This window comes from Rhea pennata, chromosome 12, assembly GCF_028389875.1.
Source record: "Rhea pennata isolate bPtePen1 chromosome 12, bPtePen1.pri, whole genome shotgun sequence".
NCBI lineage: Eukaryota > Metazoa > Chordata > Aves > Rheiformes > Rheidae > Rhea > Rhea pennata.
Genome location: NC_084674.1, coordinates 168,493 through 190,370, shown reverse-complemented (window position 1 = coordinate 190,370; position 21,878 = coordinate 168,493). Strand labels below are relative to the sequence as shown.

Genomic DNA, 21,878 nt, shown 5'->3' with positions numbered 1-21,878 from the left:
TGATCTCCAGAAGTCCCTTCCAACTTTACTGATTCTATGATATCTATGATCAGCTCCACTCAATAAGGGCTCTGTGCTCGGATCCATCACTTGCTGTCCACAAGCCAAGAATATGGCTCTATGGGCGAGCAAGCCATTTTCAGTGGGGAATATAAGAGTTTTGTAGTGCTACTTGTGCATGCAGCCATGCTGACTTCAGAGCTCTGGCCATCCTCATTTTACTGCCTTTAGTCCCTGGCACTCATGCTGTTTTCCCTGCTGTGTTTGCCTTGTGTCATGCAAGCGTAAGGAAGTAAGAGTTGGGTTGTGATCGTCAACAAGTGGCTGTCAGGTTGGGTTTGCAGGACCTCAATATGAGCAGTACAAGACACAGTCTTTATGGAAGCTTGAAGCCTTCAGGTGCTTTTCTGTTCTTGGTTCTCCGTTTGATGAGTGTAGCATGCTGTGGGTGTTGTGCAGTGACGTTAGGAGAGCATTCTGTCCCACTGGGGTCTCATCAGTTCTGCTAGGCAGCACAGTAAGAGAGGAAAAAATGGCCTGTGTTCCTGGGTGACTTGTGGCAGGTTGTCCCAGAATGAGCAGCACAGAGAAGAGAAAAGGGCTCTGTCCCAGTGCTCTGATAAGATTCAGGCTCAGTCTGGCTCTGTTATCAGAAGTGCAGTCTCAGTAGGCCCTGATTCTATTTGCTGGCAAAGCAGCACAGCTCCCAGTGGCTTCATATGCTTTGCCAACTAAGCACAGACTTGATATGAGCCCGAAAGGCAAAGAAGCACTATAAAAATGCCGGCAGAGCATTCCAAGCTGCTTCTGAGAGATGCCAAGTTCAGTTGCTCTGGATGAAGGACACACACAGCAGTTGTTTCCCCTGCACAATACAGAAGTACGTATACAACATCCAGCCTTTTTCTTTATTTTTTTTTTAACTGAAAGCAGTAATTCAGAAGTACTATGCGTTTATTTGGGGATTTGTAATGAGTGTGCAGCTCTAGGAAAACCTCAGATACTTTCTGATTTGCTGGTTATATAAAGGACCAAACAGACTTTGGCAGATAACTGAGCACTGCATACAAAAGGCAAATGTTCTTGGAAAGATGAAAGCTCCAAAATCAGTGACCAAATAAGAAAGTGTCTTCCGTATCTACCTGTTACACAGGGTAATCTGGGAAAGTCTGCTGTGTTTTCAGCCATACTGTAGTGGGAGACTTATGATGGACAGTACCTTGCTGACAGCGTCAGGCAGTATTCATCATTTTCAATCTTCAGGACATTCTGGGCTTTTTCTGTCACTGGGCAGCTGACCTAGAAGCAAATACCATGAACATGAAGGTAGACATGAGTTAAACTGTCTATAACCAGTACATTATACATATCTTGATGTCTAGTGACATCCCAGCCATCTTGTTTTATACTTCAGTGCAAAGAGATGGGCAGGTAGAGTGTTGTATTGCTGATTTAAAGAGGATTGCTCTGTATTTCAATATGATGGTAGTGCTAAAAAAAAGAAAAGTCCATTTAGCCCTACTGTGAAGATAAAGTATGAATCAGGGCTGAATTTGAGTATGATGAGCTTCAGGGATGTTTATCTGAGACGTGTCAGAACATGTTGGTAAAGGAGGGCAAAAGCCCTGGCTATTCCTAGAAGGAATGGAAATAACTTTCTTCCTAACAGGTAGACCATATGCACGAGAGTGCTTCAGTTCAGTGAATGCCTGCCTGTCTGCAGCAAGGCTCTTCAAGAGTGAAAAATTACTTAAGAGCTACTACTCAGCTAAAACATTTTCTCTACCATATAGTATATACCAGCCACTTACTAGAAGCAACAGCCACTTAGAAAAAAGCTTCATGGTACTGATATGTTGTTACTAACATACATCTATCATGCCAACGACTCAGTATTTCAAATGTAGCCTAACAGGTACCTGTTCTGCATTTCATTCCATGTAGTAGTGGAGCATTTTAGGACTTCCTTCTGCAGGTTTATAATGGCAGGCTGGGTCAGAAGCAAAGACCCCTCCAGCCCAATACCTCCTGTTGTAGAGAGGCCAGTGAAGGCTTAGGGAAATAGTGTAAGAACAAGGCAATTGTGTCGAGTTTCTGACAATCTGCAGTTCAGGGATTTACTGAATAAGAGACCATGTCTATGTTATTGCATGTAATAGCACCCAGTGCGCCTTTTTCCATGAAGTGGGCTAATCACTTTTTGAATCCATTAACACCATTTTATCCATTAATTTGATGAAAACAGTCAAATGGCACATAACAGGCAAATGAAAGCTTATGTAAATTTGGAGTGGCAGGAGGTTTAAACCAGGCAGCCTAAGCCCTAGTGAATATGTTGTAGGAAACAATCATACACTGGCTGGAGACAGAGGAGAATGGACAAAATGGGATAATAAATCTTTCCTGTCTCCAGTTTCATGATCAGATAGTAAATCTGATTTTGGCTTGCATTATTCATGATCAGCCTGAATAAGGCTGTAATACTAAGTTACAGTCTTATAGATAAGGTTGTTATTTGTTTACTGTATATTATTTTTCTTTCTACCTCCTGTAAGAGGCAAAGGAATCCCCAACTTGTAAGTCCATCCCCCCCTTCCCCTTGCACTCAGCTGGAAGTGAGACATAAACCAGCAAAGTGCTAACAACCCACTATACAACTTTAATTCCAGGCTATAATACAGATGAGGCATTACCTTCATTCCTGACACAGCCAAGGTGTTTTTCAGCTGGTATTTGCCATCCTTCTGGGGATATGTGTACAGCAGAACATCATTCATCTATATGAAGAGAAAGACAAAATCAGTAATTTGCAATAGGGCTTGCTGGCCTGACCATTATTTCTTTGGTGGACGCCCAGAACAAGCAGTAACTTGATGAACTGCTAGGGCTGTTACTGAAGACAGGCCTGAGCCACGCACATTAGATCAAGACCTGCATTTCCACAGAGCTCAAGGGAGCTTGGATCCTGGACTTTGAGTCCATCCCATTTTTGACTGTTGCTAATGGCTAAGCCAGTAGATAATCAATTCCTCCTTCCCCCCTTCCCCTCTTTCTCACCCTTCTCCCCAGCTTGAGTGAAGCAGCTGCTTGTTTTAAGGGCAGTACAGTGTTCCAGTTGGGAAGGCAACATGTACATATACTATCTGGCAATACTGAATAACTGCTCGTAATGCAGCAGCTCTGGCTCTGTCAGGATCCAACTGACATTGAAGCTGTGGTTAGGCCAGGGTAGGTGTCTGCTTGAAAGATTTCCATTTTCTGGGCAAAAAGGAAGTAGAGATGAGGAGAGCTGCCAAGGTCTGGAGGAAGGGGTCAAGGAGGAATTGTTAGGATGTTTGAGAGGAATAACTGGACTTTACTGCTGGCAGAATTTGTCCAGAGACATGACAGATTTGCTGGGTCTGTGGGCTGCAGCAGAGACCCGTGGGAGAGCAAAATGAGCAACTTTTTTTCATTTTACGAGGAACAAAACATCTGTAACTTAAAATGCCAAATCTTTCCTTAGTTCTTGCAGCTCCTTGCAGAATGCATTTGTTTATAAAACAGCTTCAGACAAAATGGGGTCAGATCTTCCCTGGTAAAATTTGCTTAGCTTAGTCACAGATTTTACTGTGGACTTTTACCTCCATGCCAAAAAAAAAAAAAAAAAAAGGAAAAAAAAAAAAAAGAAAAGGAAAAATAAAGAAAGAAATGGTAGAACTGGACCTGGTAGGTCTTTACTGGCCCCTCTCTTCCCTTACTACTAGAAAGAGTAGCAATATCTGTGTGCCATAATATTGTGAAAATTATGCCTGTGTGCACGCAGACTCTGTTTTGCTAATAAGAGCAGGTCATGTACTGGTTTTGGGGTGTTTCTTTTCCCTCTGGTCCTTCCACATCAATACTAAGATACTTAAACTCAGCCAGCCCCTTGATTACCAAGGTGGGCATACAAGACAATGTAAAAAGCAAGGCATAGATAATACAGTGCAATGCCGGAGACAAGGTATCCCCATTATTTTTAAGTTTAGCAAAAAGACTCGCAAGTGCTCCTGTATAGGCCACTCTGCTGTGCATTTCTCAGTCTTCCTAGGGAATCTTAATTGATTCATTGTTTAAAGCACTTTTAATATAGCACTTCTCAACTGAGTATATAAAAACATACTACCGAGTCAGAAGAAAAGTCTCAGACTCTTTTCTCAGTAAAGTATTTACTGCTTTTGCAGCAACACAATAGAATTTCATAGAACAAGGTGACAAATGGCTTGTCGCAGAGTTTTTATGCCATTTATTTATGGCTCCATAAATTACTTTCCATGCTAACATTAATCCAGTCAGCACAGTGATACTTGCACAGTACTGAGCACATGATTATTCGCAGTTTAAATAGGGCTATACATAACCAGAAAATTCACAACAACTGATGGCCTACTGAAAATTAGGAGACTTGGGTAGGAAAACCTATGTGAATATAAACCTTTCAGTGAAAATCAGATAGAAGCTATTCTCACTTGATATTACTAGATGTGTAGGTTTCTTTTTAAGTCAGTGGCAGCAAGGACTGGAGCAGCCAGGTAGGAAAAAGGAAATAAAGGCAGGCAGGCTTTAGTACTAACAGAGAATGCTCTGGATTCCCCAATGAATTCTCACATTTGTCTGGTGATTTTATCTACTGAATGTTTAAAGGATTATAGGAGAAAACAGTAATTCGGCTAGTCATCAGTGACAGTACTTCAAGCTTGTTTCAAAACACAAGAAAAAGTGACTGATTTTGGGCACTAAGGAAGAGAGATCTTCGGGATTTTGGCAGCAAGCACTCCTGGGTTTCTTGGACTTAAAGCTCCATTTATTTTACTTTAAAAGATATATATTTCTTCAGAAAACAGATTCTTCTTTTATTGCTGTTGATTAAGACAGACACCCTGCGGCATTCCGTTGTCATGGCAGCTCTGATTAATACACCAAGATTTTATTAAGCATTAATGATAGTTTTGTTTTATAATTGCCCATGGCGGGGGGATCCTCCTTCTGTTTTGTTATGCAGTATATAGAGGAGGGCTGTGAGTCTAATGTCTTTTGAGGTCCCATCAGCCACAGCTTGTCACAATGAACTTATGACAGATATTTCAAAACTTACTAAGTAAGGCACACAGAAAAAGGATCTGCATTCCCTATTATCTCCTTAGCCACATCTATACTTGAGATCTGAGTTGTGGCTATATGAATGGTTTGTGCAGAACTAGCATCATTACCAGTGTTTTCATGCATTCTCCTGTTTCATGCTCTACTTTTCTGTCTGCCACTACAGGCACATTGTTCCCTGAAGCAGTGAGGTCTGAGCCATAATAAAAGCTGATCTTGCAGACATTCAGAAATCTGTGGTAGAAAAGCTCAAACTGCCACAGCCCCCAGGGAACTTCTGAGCAGTCCTTATGTTTCAGACACACTTCTGTTTGCCAGAAAACTTCCTGAATAATTGGGATTCCCAAACTGCATGGGTATCAATGAGGGAACAGATATTCCTGTTCTGTGCTGATGCACGCACAGAATCATGCAGTCCTCAAGAGAACAATTGATAATACAGAGAAAGAGAGGGATACTTCTGCTTTTTTTTGTCCCCCGCCCCTTCTTTATAATCCCTTCTCTTTTGGTGGGAACCTAGTAACATTAGAGGTCAGAGCAAATTTTCTAACCTACACTGTCCACATTTTTTTGATTCAAGTAAGTTTATCTGTGCCCCACTGAACTGCTGGCACCCATATTTAGTGCCCATTTTGTCTAAAAGCTCCTACCATGTGTTTGTTTTTTGCGAGTGTTTTGAAGGGTAGTTTATTATGAACCCTGTGTTGTTCAAGTCAGTGCTAAACATCCTCTGAGTGTCAGCAGAGCAACCTGAATGTGTGCTGGGGCTGCATTTTCTAAACTTCAGACTCAGAATTCTCCTGTGTTCCAGCCCTGCTGGTTAGAGAATTAAACAAAGTCTGCTATTTGATGGCAGTTTCCCCCACCCCACTTCCAACACAAGCAGCCTTTGTAGAGAAATTCTTGGAAGGGTGAGATAAGAGATAGTGTCTGAGTTGCAAAGTCCTGCAGTTGAGGGGCGATTAGGGGGCCTTCCAGCGTCAGCAACCCATACTGTGCTGCAAAAAGGCTCCAACATCCTTGTAAACAGAGACTGGATTCAGGAAACAGGCGCCCAGCAAAACTTGCCAAACATCCTGCCAGGAAACACCAGATTCAACAATACCATCAGCCTGCACAAGACAGCCAGCTCAAGTAGCTTTGTGATACACAGAATATACACCCACAGAAACACATGTACCCCAAGAATCCCTGAATGCATGTGCTACACATTCATGCCTGTGGGAGCTGAGTGCAGATATGAACCATTCCTTAGGGGAATGTATGCATACTTAGGAGTGTATGCTCAGAGCACAAGTGCACACATATCACCAAAGCATACCCTGAATGCACAGACCAAGTAAGAGTCTGGCACATGCCCAACTTTTATAGCATACTCTAACTACAGCTTTAGTTTGGTGGACTCATCTCCTAGGGCGTGTAGGGGTTAAATTCTCAGGTTTACCTTCAGCATATACTCTTCCACTGAAACTTTCTCCAGGCTCTAGGCTTGATTCTGTTCCAGGCAAAGTAAGTTCATTATGGAGAATTTCGAAAAGTCCTAGTCATGTAAAATTTTGGGTAGCTAAGGTAAACTCACTCGTTTCATCCAAAATCAAAACAAAGTACACCTATACATACCAGCTTCTGATGACCTTTTTCAAATAGCAATGGACATAAAAAAAAATCCAGTTCTGAAAGTTTTTCTTGATAAACGTATCAGAGTAAATCCTTATACTACCGGAATTTTGTCAATGGCTTCAAAAGGGCTATAATATGGCCCTTAAAATATAAAGGCTTTAATGAGTGTAGGTTTTAAGAGGCAATATTTAAGAGATTATTCAAGTTTTAGGGTTTTCTGTTTTCCAGCAGAGTACAAAAGAATCAAATTTCAAGCATGCCTGGCATACACAGAATGTCCCAGAGGTCAGAATCAAGAGACAGTGTGTGGATCAAGGCTAGATGCCCTGGCAGAGGGAAGGATGCATTCATGCAGGTCTTAGCTGTTGCAAAAGGATGTTGCCAGTGATTGGTGGTAGGGGCTTAAGACTGCTGCAGTAAAGGTCCTGTATGCCAAGACAAAACATGTTGCTAAAGCTAGGCAGGAGTTGTCTAAACGTATTCACAGGCTAAATAAGCCATTAAACAACCTAAGACTGATGATGACATAACAGACTCTGCAGTATTAGTGGTGATAGATAATGCAAAACACTGCAGATGTTAACTGCAGGAACTTCTGCATTCCACAGTGATTCTCTTTCCTACAATTACAACACACATAGCGTTACTCTTCCATCTAAGGGACTCTTGGGATAGAGGAAACTGTGTAAAAATTAACTGAATCCAATGGCAGATCATTGCCAGTGAGTTTCAAACTGTTTCCAAGATCCAGTCATCCCCTCAACAGGAAATGTAGTATGGGAAGCCTAAAGCAGTTGTAACTTCACTGAGCTAGAGCAGGAGAAAAGCCAGCTTCATGTGTTTCTGGTTCTTGAAAATGACCACCATGGTTTAGTCTAGCTCCATCACGCGCTTTGCATGGCAGCGTGTGTCTGGTCACAGTTTGCCTTTCTGACCCAAAGGAAGAAGAAGAAGAAAAGTGTTTCTGAATACTGAGAGCATCTACTAACCACTGGACATTGGCTACTGTATTGTCTGCAGCTGCCAAGAGACACTTCTCTCAATGCAGTTGACATCCGGGTTTGAGTAGCTGAACTTTCCCTAGAAACCAAAAATAGTTCCGTGGCTAGAAAGTGCCAGACACTCATTTCTCTGCTTTCTTCGTTCTAGTAATACTTTCTGCCTCTGTAACCTTCAAGCTGATAAAACCATTTCAGATTCTTTGAATTTTAGCTCAGTTTATGTTTTACCCAGGTTTGAATTTTACATTTCTCTCAACGTTTAATAAAGATCTGACTTCTGATCCTCCTTTTAAGTTTTTTATCTCAGTTATAATAGCTAAGTTTGTGCTATTGCAGTTTTTACCATAGTGGTGGATTATGGTGACAGAGTTATGACCACATTGGAAGACAAAGTAGTAAAAGCATTTTGGAATATTGCCGCAGTTTTAGCCTCAATTCCAAAATGTTCTTACAATCCTAGCAGAGGCAAATGTTTATGCAGAGAGATTAGCGAGGAAAGCAGATATCATCTCTTATCAAGTGGTCATCAGCAAGATTCAGTGTTCGCCTGCAGAGAACACACTTTCTTAGGATTAGCCCCTGGTCCCACAGTGATTGTTTCTGGCATGAACATTTTCCCTTGGTTTCCACGGAGTCATGATTTTGACATTTTTGCTATTGTTACAGTTCGTTGATGCAGAGTAAAACAGCACTGCAGCAATCTCATATTTGGAAGATTTGGGTGAAATAGATCACTTTCAGTACATGAAAGTCTAAATTTTCACAGAAACCAATGAAGCCATCAAAAAAGTGAAGTGCCAGCACTGTGTCCTATCTCATCTGACCTTTGATTGTGATTGCAGTATGTGACCATGGAGGCAGAAATGCTGAACAGCAACAAGTACGAAATAATAATCAGAGGGAGAAATAAGAAGAATTAATGGTAAAATGTATGACTTCTATAATCAGACGTCTCTCCTTACATTGGTCCTGGAGTGAAAAGCTCACCATGCTTATAGAGGCCACAGCATATACATATTCTGGGCCTATAACCCATTTATTTTAAAATAAAATTTTTCAAATGGGGTACTTTAATATTAATACCAGCAATGACCCTGAGGACTTTATGGCTCTTCTCTGGAAAGGAGCTCTAAAAACTTTTCAAACATGAACAGATAAGCATCAACTCCAAAGAGGTGAGCAAGCATTATTTTCCTCTTCATTCAGATAAGTGCATAAAAATGCCTGTGGTTATACAATAAACCAGCTGCAAAGTTGAGAGTATAGCATAGGAGTCTGGAGTCTCAGATCCTCTCTAACTGCTCAGTGTAGTGTGTAATGCAAAATAAAAACATGAACATATCTCCAAATCAGTAGTTTTCTATCTATTTCGTTTTGCAGATACTTGCAATTTTTGGTGGGGTTGTAGACTCCTGAAAAATAAAATGAGTAGTTCTTTTTTCTCAGTTATCTTAGAAGTATTTTGCACACCCCAATGAAAATAGCTGCTCTGATCAACAGAGCTGGGGATGTGTGTTCAGACAGATGGAGTATATCCAGACAGTGTGCACAGTTACTATGTAATTTACACAGACATGCACAAAGGGAAATAAATTCTAGTCTTTGAGAGCCAGATACAGAACCCTCTCCCAGCTGAATCCAAAGACAGTTTTCATAAACTCTAGCGGTTGGATGTTCTCTGTTGTTACTGATCAGACCTCCTGAGGCCTTAGGGCAGCTTTTCAAGTGTGCAGCTTAATTATTGAGAATATTCAGATGCTCCTGTCCTCCTGAGCACCTGGGATACTTAGGCCAAGCTGAAGGTACTGGCAGAATACCTTTGCAGAACTATGGCCTACTTGGGGGCTCGAAGTCACCGGGAAGCAAGTAGAGGGCTGCACAGCCTGTGTTCCTGTACACAGAGCCAGTGGGGACTTGCATGAAAGGGACTGCTGTTAGCAACAGAAGCCAGCTCATCACATCACTGCTGGTGGTTAAACAACCTGCAACCCTGAAGTTTGTACCCTGGTTCAGGGCTGCATAAGCACAAGAGAAGATATGAGGAAGATGATAAAAATATAAAAGAAATCTTACCAAGAACAAATGCCGAGGGTGCCTGTTTTTGCCGGAAACTTTCATCAGTGTTCCCTCTTTAACAAAAGTCTGAAGGAGAAAACAGTAGGTTATAATCCTGAGGCTTCATTCTGAAGTTCATTGAGAGTAGAGAATACTCCTACCAGGAAAGGAGGAACTCTAACCACATTCATCAGATCCACAGGAAGAGACGAATACCTTACATTTGCTTCTAGCCTGAGTCCTTATGATTTGTCTCTGTCTTTGACAGGGTTAGCCCTATTGCTATTCTACAAAATGTGTTGGAAAACCACTTGTCAGACACCGCTGTCACAGATTGCAGAACTAACATTTAATAGGATCCAGACAGGAACTTCTGTCTTTTAAAAAATCTCTAATTAGGAAAAATAAAAAGAAAGATAAGCTGAAACCTTGGCTTTCAGCATGTTACATCCAAATAACCATGTCTGTGTACATAATCTGTACATGTCTGCAAACACAATAGATATCTTTCCCAGTCCATCCCTATTACGACTATGTGGATAGTCCAGAATAACTGAACTACAGCAGTGGATCTGCAGTCATAAATTATTCTCTGATGGAGAGATTTTCATGCTAGAACAATTTATACTCAAAGAGACCAATCCTCCAAATTCTACGTGCTCAGGTTTGCGGAAGTTCCTAAAACATTGTCTGGCAAGGGCAAGCGAGAATACTAATATTAAAGGAAAAATAGAGGATGACTGCACTATTGGCTGATGAGGAGTCTTGTGCTAGGAGCATGCATGTCTTGAAAATTGCTCCATGAATTTTGTTAAAGATACTGTTGGACTGAGGGGAAATGTAGTGTTGCAGAATTCAAGAAGAAATCTTTTGAAGCATAGAGGTAGGTGGGAGCTGAGGAAGCCTGACAGACTTAATAGCCAAGAGAATTTTGCATTTGATATGGATAGCAAGACAAAGCTATACATGCTCCCACTTTTCTGTTTATATATTGCTTTAAAATAATGTCTTGTACTAAAAGCAGCACTAGGGAATGATAAGAATAACAATTTGAAAACAAATGATTTCCCTTGATTTAAGGCTCTTACCTAGCCAGATAAAACTCTGAGTCTTTCCAGCCTTCAAGTATTTCAACTTGGATATATAGAAAGCAAAACAGTGATTCCTCCAAAACATACTACTGTGGGGCAGTCTGAGGACAGCTGGAGTGAAAAGCCAAATGGCTGCTCTGTGCGAAGGCAGGGGCAATGCTTGTCTTTCCCAGTGCAAGGCTCTTGGCATATCTCCCTGAGCACTGCCAGAGTGATGGCTTTTTACACAAGCCAGGCCTACAGCTCTTATCTCAGTGACTCAGTAAACAACACCTGTGGACATCTGAAATCTCACCATCCACACAGACAGAAATAAAGCTGGCCGGAAACAATGCCCTTATCAGCAGAGGTCTGCCTGCAGCACTCACCCTTCCTGGCTGGAGAAGGCTGCTCTGCCCCCTGACACTGTACTCAATGTGTACCAGCTTCTGCAAGTTTTCCTGAGGAAGAGAAACAGCATTTAGGAGACTGTATGATGATTGTTCTTCACAAGCAGGCAAACCCTCCCTCATCCCTCCTTACCATTTTATTTCTCTGACTAGGAGATGATAGTGATACTACAGAGTTAAGTTTCAGAAAGAGAGAGAGAAGTGAGCCCAGGAAATTTAGGTCTAGAAAACCTTATTCCAGCTTGGAAGGTTTTGTGAAATCTCATTACCTACATTCATACCTGTTATGACCTACAGCATCTCTGTTATCTTTGCTACCTCTTTAATATTTCCTGTACACCTCAATTCACCTTCAGAAAGGCCATGCGAACCTCCTGCATTTGCTGACTTTCTCACTCTGAGAACCAGTAAAATGGAAGGAAAGAGAAAGTTCGCTATCATCAGTACCGTCTCTGGAAAGGTGATGGAACAGCTCATTCTGGATGTCATCTCCAGACATAGGGAGGAAAAGAAGGTGATCAGGAGTAGCCAGTGTGGATTCACCAAGGGGAAATCATGCTTAACCAATCTGATAGCCTTCTGTGATGGAATGCCTGGCTGGGTAGATGAGGGGAGAGCAGTGGATGTTGTGTACCTTGACTTCAGCAAGGCTCTTGAGACACTGTCTCCCCTAACATCCTCCTAGAGAAGCTCAGGAGGTGTGGGTTAGATGAGTGGACAGTGAGGTGGATTGAGAACTGGCTGAAAGGCAGAGCTCAGAGTGTTGTCATCAGTGGCGCGGAGTCTAGTTGGAGGCCTGTGGCTAGTGGTGTCCCCCAGGGCTTAGTACTGGGTCCCATCCTGTTCAACTGCTTCATCAATGACCTGGATGAGGGGACAGAGTGCCTCCTCAGCAATGATACCAAGCTGGGAGGAGTGGTTGATACAGCTGAGGGCTGTGCTGCCATTCAGAGAGACCTGGACAGGCCGGAGAGCTGGGCGGAGGGGAACCTCCTGAGGTTCCACAAGGGCAAGTGCAGAGTCCTGCACGTAGGGAGAAATAACCCTAGGCACCAGTACAAGCTGGGAGGTGACCTTCTGGAGAGCAGCTCTGCAGAGAAGCACCTGGGAGTGCTGGTGGATGACAAGTTGACCATGAGCCAGCAATGTGCCCTTGTGGCCAGGAAGGCCAATGGTCTCCTGGGGTGCATTAGGAAGAGTGTTGCCAGCAGGTCGAGGGAGGTGATCCTGTCCCTCTCCTCAGCCCTGGTGAGGCCTCATCTCGAGTACTGCGTCCAGTTCTGGGCTCCCCAGGACATGAGAGACATGGAGCTACTGGAGAGAGTCCAGCAAAGAACTACGAAGATGATCAGAGGGCTGGAGCATCTGCCCTGTGAGGAACGGATGCGAGAGCTGGGCCTCTTTAGCCTGGGGAAGAGAAGACTGAGGGGGGGATCTTATCAATGTGTACAAGCACCTGAAGGGAGGGTGTCAAGGGGATGGGGACAAACTCTTTTCAGTTGTCCCGTACGACAGGACAAGAGGCAATGGGCAAAAACAGAGCCACAGGAAGTTCCGCCTGAACGCAAGGGAGAATTTCTTCACTGTGAGAGTGACGGAGCACTGGAACAGGTTACCCAGAGAGGCTGTGGAGTCTCCTTCTCTGGAGATATTCAAAGCCCGCCTGGATGCAATGCTGTCTACCATGCTCTAGGTGACCCGGCTGAGCAGAAGGTTGGACTAGATGATCTCCAGAGGTCCTTTCCAACCTTAACGATTCTGTGATTTTATGATTCTATGATTCTATCTCCTGCAAAGGCCTGTGCTTTAGTGATTATGACACAGATAATCTAGAGCATGTTTTGTTACAATAGGAGTGTTATTAGGATTGTCTGGAGGTTTATATTCCATGCTAATGGATTAACGGATCTGCACCAGGGGATTTAGAACATTAACTAGTAAATAGGCAATGAAGCTGGGTCTCTATTTTGAAGCTTTACAAAGATAAGGCAGCTCATTATCAAACCCTGGTACTATTAACTGCCTGCTTGGGCTGAGAGCACAGAGAGTCAGTGAACACTAGCATGTGGTATGGTTCTGAAAATACCCTGAATATGGTATCTGAAATAAATATAACTAATCTTGTGCTCTCATGAAAGAGATGATATTGGATAGAAAATTCAGAGGAGGAGGATGGAGTATCTGTACCTTTACAGCATTGCTAGGGTCATTTGAGCTCTCCTTCCATATAGCAGGTGATGCTGCTAAAACCCAGGTTTGTGGGTAGGATTCAGTTGTGTTTTTAGCTGGTCAGCACAGCAGAATGGACTACACAGCAGCAATAAGACATCAGTGGAATACATCTAAAAATTAGGACTCTCTTGTCCAAATTAGTCATTCTGTCCTAAATCTTAAGTTACACACCTGGCTGAACTACACAGTGAGGGCCACATTGATGCACACGAGAAAACATCTTCATGACCTAGCAGCAGCCTTTGATTACAGTTTTCAGCTGGGGTAGATAATGGTCTGTTTTACTGCTCTCCACTCATTGACATTAAGCAATTTCTGGGCTTAGTTAGACAGTATTAGATTAGACAGTGCAATCAAGGATATGTCTGCCTGATACAAAACAGTGCTGTCTACAGAATTGGCTAATTAAGAAAGCTATTGCAGATACCAGGAGTATATCCATGTTTGCATGGTGGTCTGTCAAGGCTAATTTACTGTGAATTTCAGCTAACACAATTAATTAATTAGTTCTTATCTCTGCCTGCTTTTAAAAATAAGCCTGAAGTATCTCCGAATGTTACTACTTTAGTGAAATATTACACTTGTTTAGTATTATGTTATTAATTCTACCAAAGAAAGAATTCTTTAATTTCAGTTATTCTGAAAGTTCTTTAAGTTCAGTTCAGAAATTTTTTTAAGTTCAGTTATTAATCTGTAACCACATAACAAGAATGTATAGAAATGGCAACAAGCTTTACCAGCACAGGGGTGCACTATGATGCTCCAATATAGCTGGTAGTTGACCCATTTTTAAGACCTTTTCAGCCATCAAGTATCTCTTTTGCATTGCAGGCAATAACAAATGGAATTTTTCAGGTCACTTCTGAAATACTGTGGGCCAGCAAAATGGAAACGGAATGTATAATCTAACAGCACAGGAAATTCTAGGGATCCTGGGACAGCTGACATTTGCAAAAGACTTTTTCATCACTAAAGGGTATTTGAGCCTTAATGAAACTTGTCAAATTGACAGCTTCCACAACAGAAGCCTCTTCTTCATTTGCATAAAAGGCAGCACCCACTTGTGAGCACTCTCCTGGCAAATGCTAGTGCTAGTCATCAGGGTTTCTCCAAGAGTGAGAGGAGAATTCAGTTGCTGCAGCTCAGATACAATTCAGCTTGTCTTAGATCTGCTGGTAGAGGTGCCTGTTGTAACGCTGACCTTTGCAATACGGACACATGTTCACCAGGAAGCAGACAGAGATGTATCAGACTCATTTCCTGTAGGAAGTCAAACAGCCATCAGATGGGAGGGATTGTAGTGGGTGGCTGAGGGGGGTATAATTTCCCTACAGTTCCCTTAAACTCCCTGTTTATATAATTTTCTTCATTCTACTTAAAACTCTTACCACTCTCCTTTCAAAATCCTTTATAAGCTACAATTCAAAAATGAAAAGCTCCACCCAGTTAGCACTGCAGATGCGGGATGCCTGAAAGCCATCTTCAGTCAGCTTAGCAGTAAACTGCAGCTTCCATTAGGCAAGGAACATATTATCATTTTGTATATGTAGAAGGACTGCTTCCCTTAGGAATTCACCAGCTGTTAATAACAACAGTGATTTATAGCTCTTAGCATCTCAGGGCTTCTAACAGATTGTAGAAGCTCACAGAGTAATACAAACTGTGCTTAGTTCAAGTAGCGAATGTATGTCCGCTAGAGTTACAGATACTCTTTAGTGCTGTATGGTGATGGCATACCCTGTGCCTCTGCACATCTGTAAATTGTGAATAATATTTTTCTACTTGACAAGAACAGTATGGAGATAATGTATCTGAAAATCATAGGTTAATAGTTTACAGGGGAAAAACTGCTATAGTGTTATGATAAATTTTTTTTAAAAAAGATAATAATGAATTGTTGATATTCTCCAGAAAATATGGATCAAAATACGGTGTTCCTGTCAGAATTTTGGAGTGCAGTTTGATGAGTTAGTAATTGGCACCAGGAATCTTTATCCTTCCAGGTACATGCCAAGTCTAAATTACTGCTTAGAACTTCATCCAGGTACATGGCAAGTTATTAATGCTCCATCTTGAATGACATTGTTGAGTTTGTTCTGCAATTAAGAGTCCCTTCTTAACTTCTTTGGAAATTCTGAGACCAAGAAAAGAATTGCTGGTTATAGGTTTTCTGGATGAGATATTAATTGAGGAAAACAACCTCTGATGTAGCAGAATATTGAACTTCGATTCTCATGAAATTGCCCCTTCATGAACCCACAGCATTCACACAGATGGAAAAAAAGGAAATTTTATTTCTTCTCTTCCTGGCCACAATTTCAAAAAGAGCGGATGTGCTCTGATGATATGATAAAAAAAGAAGTGTAAAAATCTATGTGGAATTTGACAGCCACTGACAGCAATTATTATGCAGTCTATTGCATCTGTAAAACACAGAGGACCTGCTAGTGTCTTCAAATTAATGCATGGCTTAGTGGAGATAAAAATCAATTGCATGGTAATGCAACACAGCAAATGTAAAGCTTTTCTTCATAATATGAAAGTTCTTTGGCATTTACCACCGCCAAGCTGCATGACAACAAATTGGTTGGATCTAATTGTGAAAGTCTGCTTGTGTCCTGCTGTGTGCATTGCTATGCCAGCGCTGCATAGAAGATGTTCATTCTCTAGCAATCAAGGAGTCTCTATTTGCCCCTTTGACAACTGTTGCTTGCTATTCTGAGTCTGGAATTCATTCACATATGGTTTGTGAGATGTCCAGAATACAGGTAAAGAAAAGACCTTAGAACTGCATATAGTGTTCATATCCCAGCACATTCTAAACTGTACAAAACTGAGCTGTTGTTAGACAAGTCGATAAAAAGATCTGTGAATGCTTTTATCAAACCAGCACCTGGGTCCCAGTGGACCTTCAGCCAATCCAAAGTAGGTGGATTCTGCTGATGTTTCCTTGGAGGTTTCCCCTCAAGTAAAATCTCAATGTGAGTTATTTGGTTTATATCAAAATCTATAGTACAACAAAGACATAATTTGAATTTTTATGATCATTTCTTATTATAATGTATCTCCATTGACTTCAGTACAATATGCAGTGGAAATCTGATTTGTCCACTTACTTATACTTAAAACTTCAGAAAAGTACTCTTAAAAATCTTCCAAACATCTGAGTGAAATCTAAGGAAGCAGAGATGCCAGAAAAAAAGTGTGTGATTGTGACCTGAGCTCTTGTATTTCAAGCCTCTAGTATGGGTATCCCTAAAGCTCTGAGATTATTTTGGAAACTTTCCCTGAGATAGCAGGTTTATGATGAGGCATTTATTATTTTGGCACAAAGAATGTTTTAATAATGGAAAGGTAAGATTATGAATTGTTTGCCTGGGAACAAAGAAAATCAGAATCAAACCTGTTAAAACCTTTGCTCATTAAGGCCATGGTTTCAGAGTCATTTTGTAGGGTGGGCTGGTTTACATTTATTTTTATGATAAAACCCTAGGCTTATAAGACCACATCCTACCTACAACCTACATCTGTTCTTTCATCTAGATTACAATATAGTGTCTATATAGTAATTAACTACTGGTTATTGTTGTCAGTGCTGAACATCACTCAGAATTAGTCTGTATGCACATCATGATTTCCATGCATCTTTTCTTTCTTCTTGTGTTCCTTTCTCTCTCCTTTCCTTCTCTTCCTTCAGCACTGTGTGTTTGTCCATTGTGCAACTACTGATTCTTTACAAAAGCCTCCCTCCAAACTTTTGTCCCCAACTTATCTACTCTAATGGCTGACAATGAAATAGTTGAGACCTAAAATGTCATTAAATAAAGCTGTGAGTAAACAACAAAGGAGATCAGTGTACCCAAAAGCTTAGACCACTCAGCAAAGGTGTTCAGGCTGCCTAGTTGCTGCAACATAGAGTATTACTTTGATTACACATGGCTTATGTTTGAAACTTCTCCTTACCAATTAGGAGGTGTAAAAGAAGTGTGATTTTAAGGTGAAAGTTTGGTAAGTTTTGGATTGTCACCAGGCCACATCAGCACTGCCATTAGACTGCTGTTACTGCAGAAAGAGGGAACATGTTCTGCACTAGATGCAGAGGAGTGAGGAGAAGCTTGGAACAGGCTTCAGAGCCTGGACAGAGATGGACTTAAACAAAAACAGTATGTCCAGACTTCTTCAGAGTTTGCACTGAGTGAGAATGCAGATCTGAATTTTGAGTTTTGGCCTTAAAAACCTTGATGTTCAGGATGTTCGAAATCTTGGTGTGTTCTTATGGGTTGAGATAATCTCTGCACGAAAAGAGAAATGTGCTATTTGGGCTTCATTATTGATCTGCAGTAATTTTGCCACTGGCTTCAGGGAAAGCAGGTACAAAGCCTCAGTCTTTATTTCTAGTGCTACCAAAAGGGGAAGGAGACAGATCCTCAAAGACAGGTTCCTCTATTCAGGAAATAGTAAATAGTTTTAACTACCCAATTATTGCTTTCTGATACAAATATTAAAAGACTTGGAGTTTGTCTTGCCATGAGGAGATCATCACTGAACCTTGTGCTATAAAGCAGCTCATGAACACATAGGCTGTGTTTATGATCTTGGCAAACATATCAGAGACATGGCTTTTAAACCTGAGCAGCAGGGATTTCCAAATGTGAGCAAAAGTTGAGGTTCTTGGCTCTCAGGTTCATCTGCTGACAGCAGCTGCTTCTACTTTTTCTCTGAACCAAGCATGAAAGCTTCATTTTTAAGAGATGAAGGGCACCTTGGATTCTGAGACTCTTTCTTTATTACCTTTCAACCTGTTGCAAAGAACAGCCTTCATCTAGCCTGAGCTACATGGTTTTGCCAGTCTAGATTCACTACTTCACAAAGCAGCCTTATCCCCGCCCCCCCAAAAGGTAGTGAGTAAAAGTGTTAAAGGGAACGTGCTGGATTAGCAGTGCTGGTATGTGGCTGTGGGGGCCCCCAGCATATGTCTTTCCCTATCCATCAGTTCCTGTGCATTCTTTCTTTCAAATTTAAACTGTTATCTGAAAACAAACTCTTATTCAGAAGGACTTGTATTTCCTGTCACTGTGTTCCCCTTGTCCACATTAATGGCCAGGTGTTTTTTCCACTACGTGCCTTGGATTTCATGTTTTGATGGCCAGATGATTATTAGCAACACTCTCCTCAGTAGATTAAATAAGAAAGAAATGTTTTGATTACCATCTGTAAATAAATACAAGGAGGGAGGTTTGCAATGCCAAACAGATCTTTTAATTTAGCAGACAGGCACAGCCTAATCCCAAGGCAGGATGTTAAAGTCAGCAGTGTTCAAGTGAGATCAGCTTCCCAGGATCTCCTACAATACATTCCCATCACTTGGAATCACTGTATCTAAATGCAGTGATAAAATATTTGAGATTAAACAGCTTTTGAGAAAGAAACACTTGAGTGCAACCATTCATTATTGGGTGAAGTGCAGGATGCCTGGAATGAGTTGCTTTGTGCTCTGATGTGAATGTGATCAAGAAGAAACCACCATAATGGTCAACATCAGCAAGAACGTGACTGCACTAATAACTTCCATAGTAATGCATGTTATCCTTGGTGGTCTAAAGGCCTTGAGAAGGTTTTCAAAATGGCATTTTTGTGATTTTGGACTATACTATGACCATTTCATATTTTAAAAGATCTCAGACTAGAAGCAGAACCATGAAAATGCCCATCTCAAATTTCATTGCTCCACATACCATTTCAACAACCTTAGGAGGGAAAAGACTGTGCTGCATGCTGTAGTGACTTAGATCTTTTACAGCTTCATTATTAGGCCTGGACCTACTCCGAATCTGCAATACTATGAACCAGAGCTCTACAAACCCTTGAGCATCACCTCAAGGAGGCTTCAGAATTTAACAGACATACTACCTATTCATTTCAGTAGATGTGCGGAAAAAACACTATTGATCAAGAGAGAGTATGGCATTGAAAGACTCACCGCTTGGAGCATGCTGTCATTGGCTCTGTCTGTGATTTCAGAGACAATGAGTAAGGCAGCTGAGGGATGAAGCAAAACAAGGAGGACAAATCACATACAAAATGAGGAAGAATAACCCCAAACCCTTTTATATACAATAGCATCTTTAAACTCCCCACGCTCCCAAGCCACTCCTTAAATTCCTTTGGCTCCTTCAGGATGGAACTGCCTGGCAAATCTAGGACAGAGAACAGTGCTGTGTGCCCCCCTCTCCGACATCCTTCCCATGTGCAAAGCTTTGTGTCATTATTGTGCTGGCCAGGAGAGCTTATGATGTCCCCTTTAAGTGCCTGGAATAGCACAAAAACATATTCTGGCATTTTCTGGTTGCAGATTTTTTGAGTTTGGAGTTTTGGACTTTGTGGCAGGGAAAATACCGTGTAGCCCAGCTTTAGCCATCCAATAGTATGGTGACCCTTTGTTGTCAAGGGAGAGGACAGGTCATCCCTTTCTGACAGAAGTGTATATGAGGTGATGACATGAATGAACATCTGGAGCCGCCACTGACGAATAACATGGACCAGGCCACATTCACTGGCCTTCAGGGTGTGATATAAGACAGCTAAGGTCCTTATCTGAAATCTCTTTGCCTGCAAAACAAGATGTCCTGCACACAACTGGGCGTCATCTGGGATCATACTTACTGGACAGAAATGTGCCAGGGTGTGCTGACAACAGAGTGGGGAAGTGTGGCCCCATGGCTCAAACATCTGGCCAAGCTCCGTTTAATTTATTGGTATAGCTGTAATCCCACCATCAATGACTAGGGCCTGGACTAGGTTTTGCTCCAGCCTCTGCTGTCACTCAGAACAGAGTTGGAGTTGCAGATCTCCTTGCTATGAGTTGGATTCACACTCAGTGTAACAGAGAGGTGGACTGGTTTTACTAATACGTTATTTCTGCTTATCTTGACCTGAAGCTACTCCCACTGAGGCCAAGGCTAACCTACCTTCAACTTCAGTGGGAGTAAACAACTTCTCTTTACCCATCTGATACGGTGGAAAGAATGGTGTTAGCAGCTGAACATCTGGATTTGTTCTTGATTAGGCAGAACTGGTTTTAAAGTCCTGTCTTTAATGTGTACATGGGCTGAAGGAATACAGACATAGAGATACATGATTCAAACCCTCCTGCATGGCTCCAAAGTTGAACAGCACAGAGAGCAGCAGGCATACCCTGGATAATCGTGTACAGACAAGCAGATTGAGCCATCCCACTTGGCTTTGCAATTACTAGGCCAAGTGTGGATGGAGCCAAAGACAACTAGGATTTTCCTGGTGTCTAGGGCCAAACTACAGTATCTACACCATGCTTGTATGCATAATCATTTCTTTTTCTGTATGTTCACCATGTCAAAACTAAAGGAAGACTACAAATATCAATGGAAAAAAGATGTGGTTCCTGCTGTAAATAATGTATCTAAATCAGTAATAAGTTCTTATAGTTTTTATATCTAACATATCAACTCAAGATCTTGAAATCCATACGCTCCTGATGTAGACCCCACACTTTGTTAGAAGCACAGTTAGTGAAGGAGAATTTCTGTTCCACCTATTTCATTTTACCTTGTGTGGCTTCATACTCTGTAGAATCAGGGCAAAGATTATTCAAGTAATCTGTAGAAAAAAATCAAACACAGACATCCAGTAATCAGAATGCAGATCCTCATAATCTGTAGTTGGATTATCAAAAGATCTGCTATCACTTTATTTCTGAATAATTAAGTATATATTGTCTCTTTCCAAACTGAAACTTATCTTTAACTGCATTCTGTTTTGAGATACTGCTTTGATTCAGGCCTGGACTTATCAAATGACTTGCAGGTATAAACCAACAAACAGAGGGACCAAAATATTTCCTTGCTTTTCAGTCAAGAGAAATGCTTAGTAGCCCCACTTTACTAACAGTTGTTCTTCTCATGAATTCTGTTTTCTCATGTGAATGAATGGTGTTGGCAATAATGACTAATTCTCTGTGTTAATTGAAAATGGATTGTATAGATGCAGGAAGGGGATTCTGGTTCTACAAATACAGAATTCAGTGATTACTACTGAACTCAATCACATTTTGAAAATAGGTTCTGTAAACAACACACAGTAGGACTTAACATTTATAGGAATTACGTTTACATTATTCACAAATTTTTAATCTGTCAGCCTTACCTGGGCTACTTGACTCAGATCATCTCTCTGTTCTTTGGGTCTTTTTATGTTTTTAATGACTGTAATGGGAGTGCCATTTCTGATGAATCTTTCTGATGAATCCAAGCTCCTAAATTCTGCATCCAAGAACCAGGCCTGCGTGCTGTGCGTGGTGCTGCTCAGAGACCTTTGAATGCCATGTCTGTATG

The 21,878-nt window shown here is 41.4% G+C and overlaps 1 protein-coding gene across 4 annotated transcripts in view; it reads right to left on the bottom strand.

Annotated features, from left to right (window-relative positions):
- FGD5 (FYVE, RhoGEF and PH domain containing 5) overlaps positions 1–21,878 on the bottom strand; it is a 118,141-nt gene that overhangs the window by 17,530 nt on the left and 78,733 nt on the right. For all 4 annotated transcript variants that reach the window (XR_009959648.1, XR_009959647.1, XM_062585174.1 and 1 more), the window contains exons 9-14: positions 21,094–21,144; positions 19,490–19,548; positions 11,257–11,328; positions 9,816–9,884; positions 2,694–2,777; positions 1,220–1,299 (exon numbers count right to left, since the gene is read on the bottom strand). Coding sequence is in view for 2 of the 4 variants with exons in the window: in XM_062585174.1 (XP_062441158.1) it covers positions 1,220–1,299; positions 2,694–2,777; positions 9,816–9,884; positions 11,257–11,328; positions 19,490–19,548; positions 21,094–21,144 (415 nt within the window). In the remaining 2 variants the exon portion in view is untranslated. The remainder of the gene's footprint in view (positions 1–1,219; positions 1,300–2,693; positions 2,778–9,815; positions 9,885–11,256; positions 11,329–19,489; positions 19,549–21,093; positions 21,145–21,878) is intronic.